Here is a 7249-nt window from a genome sequence, read left to right as displayed (position 1 = left end):
TTCGCTGATTTTTTACTCTACTGTTGATCAATTTGCATTCATATTTATTTTTTTGTCTTTGCATCTTAAACAAATGATCTCATTTTATTTAACTCTTAATTAATTGAGTTATCACACAACTGTCCGATGCCGAGAGTCTTCAGGGATACGATACTTGGTCTTACCATTTTATATTACTTGTGCGATTTGGTACACTTGCCAATCCATCAACAAGTTTTTGGCACCGTTGCCAGGGACTCATGGTTTAAAATATTATACTTGTGTGATTCTTGATTAACTTTGACCTTATATTTATTTTTATTTTTAGTTTTATTTTTAATTTTTAATTTTTTACTTTTGTATCTTTAATTTTTAATTTTTGTTTTTGTGCTAACAGTGTTTTCTAGGGTTTTGCGTCTTGGATCTTTAAACTTGGACCATGTCAATTTGGAAGAGGCTTGAGCCTCGGAAAAACGACGTCCACCGCCAGGGCGCTCTAAATGGGGATCCCAAGCATCTTGCGTCGTGGATTAGGCCTAGTCTTTTCTCTGTTTCGACTCTTTTGGACCGGGCCCTATTTCTACTCTTTTTCGACTTTGTTTAAAGGGCCCAGGCGCTCTAGGTTTGGTATCTTTGGCTGGAGCAACACAACAACACACTCTTCTACTCTCTAAAGGCGGATCTGGAGGCGGGAGCTTCCTCTTCTACTTTTAGGCTTTCACTATCTCATGCTTTTCCATTATTCATCTAGTTTCTCATTGTCTATGGGGAACTAAACTTTATTTGTTGTTGGGGGATGGTGTAACCTTGTGAACTCTCATGTATTTGAATTTATTCTTAATTTATATACTTTTTCATTAATTGTTAGGGAATGCACCTGTTTCAATGCTTGCTCTATTTAACTCATTTAGTGGCATGATTTATGAATTGTGTGAGTACTGGGAGGTTTCTTACAACTTAGGTTCTTGTTGAATTCTCCCAAGGGTAATATTTGTTAGGGATAAGGATATGAGTACTTGGTTGTCTTAAGCTCTTGATCTTCAGACTTAATTTTCTAGGAACGCTAGGAATTGCACGAACTAGGAATTAAGGCAGGCTTATTGCGCCCAGGGATCGTGTTCTAAGTAATTTAGTGACTGACGTTAACATGAATGCAAAAAGAAGAATTCTTATATACATGAGAGTAAACTTAGTGAAATCAAACCCTAACAACATAATCATCTCATTTTATAAACAACCTCCGCTCATTTTTGTGTTACTCTACTGTCGATCAATTTGCATTCATATTTATTTTTTTGTCTTTGCATCTTAAACCAATGATCTCATTTTGTTTAAGTCTTAATTAATTGAGTTATCACACAACTGTCTAATGCCGAGAGTCTTCAGGGATAAGATACTTGGTCTTACCATTTTATATTACTTGTGCGATTTGTTACACTTGTCAATCCATCAACAGGTTTTTGGCGCCGTTGCCAGGGACTCACGGTTTAAACTACTATACTTGTGTGATTCTTGATTAACTTTGACCTTATTTTTATTTTTATTTTTAATTTTTAATTTTTTACTTTTGTATCTTTAATTTTTAATTTTTGTTTTTGTGCTAATAGTGTTTTCTAGGGTTTTGTGTCTTGGATCTTTAAACTTGGACCAGGTGAATTTGGACAAGCTGCTTGACAACAACAATGGCAGCAACATCCCTCTCTATCAGAAAGATGGGCTAAGATGGATGACACAGTTCAACAAATAATGCAGATGTATGATTCTCATCATAAAAACAATCAGGTGGCATTCAGAAGGATAGGGAGCCAGCTTGATCACATACTTCAGAAGCTGGACGATCTGGGGTGTAACATGAAAGCTAGCTCCAGAAAGGAATGCAAAGTTATTGTTACTAGAAGTGGCAAGATTTTAGATGAAAGAAAAATAGAGAGAAAAGAAAAAAAGAGATTTGAGTGAAAAAGATGAAAATGAGAGGGAAAAAGAAGAGAGTGAGAGAAAAGCAAAAGAGAGAGAAAAAGAAGAGAGAGAGAAAAGCAAAAGAGATAGAGGAAGAAGAAAGGAAAAAGAAAGACTCTTATGAAAGACCCCTTCCTTACCCAAAGAATTATTCTAGGAAGGAAATAGAAAAATAGTTTGAGCATTTCATGGAAATCTTTAAAAAATTGGAGATTAATATACCCTTCTCTGAGGCTCTTCAACAAATTCCTTCATATGCTAAATTTTTGAAGGAGCTCCTCACAAAGAAAAGGAAGTACATTAAAGTTCAAGGAAACTACAGTGCTATCATACAAAAGCTCTTACCCCCCAAGTTTAAAGATCCAAGAAGCTTCACTATTCCTTGCACTATAGGGAATATCTCTGTTGGGAAAGCACTTATTGATGTGGGAGCCAGTATTAATCTCATGCCGCTTTCCATGTTTGAAAAGATTGAAGGGTTGGAACTCAAGCCTACTCGGATGACTCTTCAACTTGTAGACATATCTCTGAAATATCCTTGTGGGGTAGTTGAAGATGTGCTTGTGAAGGTAGACAGATTTCTTTTTCCTGTGGACTTTGTCATCATGGAGATGGAGGAGGACGTGAATGTGCCTCTTATTCTTGGGAGAGCTTATATGAAGACAACAAGAGTTTTAATTGATGTGGAAAATGGAAAACTGAAGGTGAGAGTACAAGATGAAGAAGTAAATTTTGATGTCTTTAAAGCCATGTCTCACCCAAAAGATGATATGGAATGTTTTCATCTTGATTCTCTTGATGAAATTTGCATGTTAAAAGAAAAAAACGCAAGTGATACTCTTTCTTTGGAGGAGATACTAGTTCACACTTGTAAAGAGTTAAATGAAAAAGAAGAGGAACTAATGGATGAGTGCTTGACTGATTTGGAAGAATTACGACAGGTTCCTTTGCAAGACACAGAAGAAAAAGTCAAAGGAAGAAAAGTGGAGCTGAAGATGTTACCACCACACTTGAAGTATGTTTTTCTAGAAAAAGGTGGAAACAAAGCAGTTATCATCAACAACTCTCTCTCTCTCCCAAAGAAGAAGAAAAGTTGGTAGAAATACTCAAAGCCAACAAACGAGCTATTGGATGCTCAATCTCAGATACTCAAATTCCAACATATTGCATGCACAAAATATTCATGGAAGATGACTACAAACCAGTTGCTCAACCACAGAGAAGGTTAAATCCAGTGATGAAGGAGGAGGTGAGAAAGGAAGTGCTAAAGTTACTTGAGGTTGGCATTATTTACCTTATTTCTAACAGTGCATGGGTAAGCCCAGTACAGGTGGTACCAAAGAAAGGTGGGATGACAGTTATTTATAATGAAAAAAATGAGCTCATACCCACAAGGACTGTTACTGGATGGAGGATGTGTATCGACTACAGAAAGTTGAACAGTGCTACTAGGAAGGACCACTTTCCCCTTCCTTTCATGGATCAGATGCTGGAGAGACTAGTAGGGCAGGCTTTCTATTGTTTTCTGGATGGATATTCCGAATATAATCAAATTGTGATGGATCCAAAAGACCAAGAAAAGACGACTTTCACCTGCCCATTTGGAGTTTTTGCTTATAGAAAAATGTCGTTTGGGTTATGTAATGCTCCAGCTACCTTTCAAAGATGTATGGAGGTAATCTTCGCAGACTTGATAGAAAAATGCATTAAAGTCTTTATGGATGATTTTTCAGTGTTTGGAAGTTCCTTCCATGAGTGTTTGTCCAACCTGGATGTTGTACTTAAAAGATGCACCCAATCCAATCTTGTTCTTAATTGGGAAAAATGTCACTTTATGGTAAAAGAAGGCATTGTCTTGGGTCATAAAATTTCTTCCAAGGGAATTGAGGTTGACAAAGCCAAAGTGGAGGTTATTGAAAAACTTCCACCACCAACCAATGTTAAGGGAATAAGAAGCTTTTTGGGTGATAACGGTTTAAAATATCGTTATCTGTGATGTAATTTTGATACTAAATACACCTTTTCTGACTTAGAAACTTTCTTGGACTCATGCTTTTTCATTAAGTTGTGTGAATAAGAGAGTTGAGGTCGAATTTGATGATTTTATGACTAATTCCCTTTGTTTTGATAGAAAATGAGTTAATACAGGAAGCAGAGATGAAGTGCTAAGAATATAGAGCTTAGAAAGGCCTAGAAAAGCACCAGAAGAGGGAATCACACGAAGCTTGGGCGACCTACAAGAGGCTTGGGCGTGGAAAAATTGATGCCCGCCGCCCGGGCGGGCTAGGCTGCCCGGGGGTCAGACCCCCGAAGCCCGGGCGAAATTGAAGGCTCAAGCCTTACGGAAATCCACATCCACCGCCCGAGCGGCCAAACAGGCTGCCCGAGGGGCATGCGTTGCTGATCCGGCCCAGGTTTTGCTCTATTTCGACTCTTTTAGGTCGGGCCCTATTTCTACTCTTTTCCAACTTTATTTAAAGGACTGAGGCTCTCTAGGTTTTGTATCTCTGGCTGGAGCAACACAACAACACATTCTTTTACTCTCTGAAGACGGATCTGGAGGTGGAAGCTTCCTCTTCTACTCTTAGGGTTTTATTATCTCATGCTTTTCCATTGTACATCTAGTTTCTCCATGTCTATGGGGAACTAAACTCTATTTGTTGTTGGGGAATGATATAACCTTGTGAACTCTCATGTATTTGAATTGATTCTTAATCATATATGCTTTATTCATTAATTGTTAGGGAATTCATCTGTTTTAATGCTTGCTCTATTTAACTCATTTAGTTGCATGATTTATGAATTGCATGTGTGCCGGGAGGTTCCTTACAATTCAAGTTCTTGTTGAATTCTCCCAAGGGTAATATTTCTTAGAGATGAGGGTATGAGTACTTGGTCATCTTAATCTCTTGATCTTCAGACTTAATTTTCTAGGAACGCTAGGAATTGCACGAACTAGGAATTAAGGCAGGCTTATTGATCCAAGGGATTGGGTTCTAAGTACTTTTGTGAGTGACATTAACATTAATGCATAAAGAGGAATTCTTATATACATGAGAGGGAACTTGGTGAAATCTAACCTCAACAACATATTCATCTAATATTAAACAACATCCATTCATCTCTGTGTTACTCTACTATTGGTCAATTTGCATTCATATTTTATTTCATGTTTTTGCATCTCAAACCAATGATCTCGTTTATTTTAAGTCTTAATTAATTAATTTATCACACGACTGTTTAGTGCTGAGAGTCCTCTTGGATACGATACTTGGTCTTACGATTTTATATTACTTGTGCGATTTGGTACACTTGCCAATCCATCAACATTGGGTCATTCTGGTTTTTACAGAAGATTCATCAAAGACTTTTCAAATATTGCCAAACTACTAAGGAACCTCCTTGTTAAAGACGTACCATTTGTGATGGATGATGTCTTGAAGAAAAAGTTGATTTCAGCCCCAGTAATTGTAGCTCTTGATTGGAGCCAAGATTTTGAGCTAATGTGTGATGCCAGCAATTATGCTATAGCTGCTGTTCTTAGTTAGAGAAGAGAGAAGGTATTTCACACTATTTATTATGCAAGCAAGGTTTTGAATGAACCCCAGTTGAATTATGCCACCACAGAAAAAGAATTTCTTGCTACTGTGTATGCCTTGGAGAAATTTAGACCTTATCTCATTGGGTCTAAAGTGATTATCTACACAGACCATGCAGCTATAAAGTATTTACTGACTAAGCCGAATTCTGAGCCGCGGTTGATTAGATGGGTACTTCTGCTACAAGAGTTTGATGTGGAAATACGTGACAAGAAGGGAAGTGAAAATGTAATTGTGGATCACTTATCTCGGTTGGTTAACAATGAAGTTACAAGCAAGGAAGCAGAAATCTGGGAATCCTTCTCGGATGAAACACTCATGTATATTCAACAAAGGTCGTGGTTTACTGATATGGCCAATTTCAAAGTTGCAGGAGTAATCCCAGAAGATCCTAATTGGCAACAAAGAAAAAAGTTTTTACATGATGTCAAACAGTTTATTTGGGATGATCCTTACTTGTTCAAAATTGGGGCAGATAATCTTCTAAGGCATTGTGTTACTAAGGAAGAAGTGGAAGGAATTTTATGGCACTCTCATGACTCACCTTATGGGGGGAATTTTAGTGGAGAGAGAATAGCTGCAAAAGTACTTCAGTCAGGATTTTATTGCCCTACTCTATTTAAAGATGCTCATAATCATGCTAGAAACTGTGATAAGTGTCAAAGGACGGGGAATATCTTCATACGTCATGAAATGCCACTGCAAGGAATACTAGAAGTTGAAAATTTTGATTGCTGGGGCATAGACTTTGTTGGACCTTTCCCACCCTCTTTCAACAATGAATATATATTGGTGGCAGTGGATTATGTGAGCAAATGGGTGGAAGCCCTGGCTTGTCCCAGGAATGATTCTAAAACTGTTATTAATTTTCTGAAAAAGCAAAATTTTTCACGGTTTGGAACGCCCCGAGTACTCATTAGTGATGGAGGATCTCATTTTTGCAATTTTCAGCTGACAAGAGTACTCAAGCACTATGGTGTGAGACATAAGGTAGCTACACCTTATCATCCACAGACAAACGGGAAAGCAGAAGTTTCAACTAGGGAGATAAAAAGGATTCTAGAAAAGACAGTTGCCTCATCAAGAAAGGATTGGTCTCAGAAGTTAGATGATGTCCTGTGGCCCTATAGAACTACAATGAGGAAAACTATTGGATTATCTCCTTTCCAAATGGTTTATGGAAAGGCATGTCACCTTCCGGTGGAGATGGAACATCGAGATCTGTGGGCCTTAAAATTCTTGAATTATGATCCTGGTGACACTACTGAACAGAGAAGAAGGCAACTTATTGAACTTGAGGAGATGCGACTGCATGCCTATGATTCCGCAAAGAACTGCAAAGAAAAAGTGAAGTTTTATCATGACAAGAAGCTGGTGAAGAAAGTCTTTAGTCCAGGACAGAGGGTGCTGCTGTTCAATTCAAGACTGAAACTTTTCCCTGGAAAGTTGAGTCCAAGTGGTTTGGTTCATTTATAATCAAAAATGTTCTTCCACATGGAGCAGTTAAGTTAACATACCCTTCCTCTGGATATCCACAAAAAAGTTGGGTTGTCAATGGACAACGTCTCAAGCATTATCTTGGTGGTGAGCTAGAACGCCTGTCCACAATCATGGAATTGGTTGATCTTGGTTAAGCTTATTGGGTCAAGCTAGTGACGTTAAAGAAGCGCTTACTGGGAGGCAACCCAACTTTCTAAACCTTTCTTTTTAATCTT

At 37.9% G+C, this 7249-nt stretch overlaps 1 protein-coding gene across 1 annotated transcript; it reads left to right on the top strand.

Moving 5' to 3' along the window:
• Positions 1-2123: 2123 nt before the first annotated feature.
• Positions 2124-7010, top strand: LOC148198352 (uncharacterized). The gene is made up of 4 exons (XM_088115772.1): positions 2124-2950; positions 5288-5478; positions 5563-5909; positions 6486-7010. The coding sequence occupies exons 1-4, from the start codon at positions 2124-2126 to the stop codon at positions 7008-7010; spliced, it is 1890 nt and encodes a 629-aa protein (XP_087971898.1).
• Positions 7011-7249: the final 239 nt, after the last annotated feature.

The sequence above is a fragment of the Vigna umbellata genome, chromosome 5 (assembly GCF_029865625.1).
Source record: "Vigna umbellata cultivar VRB3 chromosome 5, Vumbellata_1.0, whole genome shotgun sequence".
In the NCBI taxonomy this organism is placed as follows: Eukaryota; Viridiplantae; Streptophyta; class Magnoliopsida; order Fabales; family Fabaceae; genus Vigna; species Vigna umbellata.
This window is presented reverse-complemented; position numbering and strand designations above follow the sequence as displayed.

Coding starts and splice junctions, on each gene's coding strand:
- LOC148198352 (XM_088115772.1), top strand. CDS start 2,124: ATGGAAATCTTTAAAAAATTGGAGATTAATATACCCTTCTCTGAGGCT. Junction 5,479..5,562: donor TGCTATAGCTGCTGTTCTTA/GTTAGAGAAGAG, acceptor ATGCCACCACAG/AAAAAGAATTTCTTGCTACT. Junction 5,910..6,485: donor CCAATTTCAAAGTTGCAGGA/GTAATCCCAGAA, acceptor TGCAATTTTCAG/CTGACAAGAGTACTCAAGCA.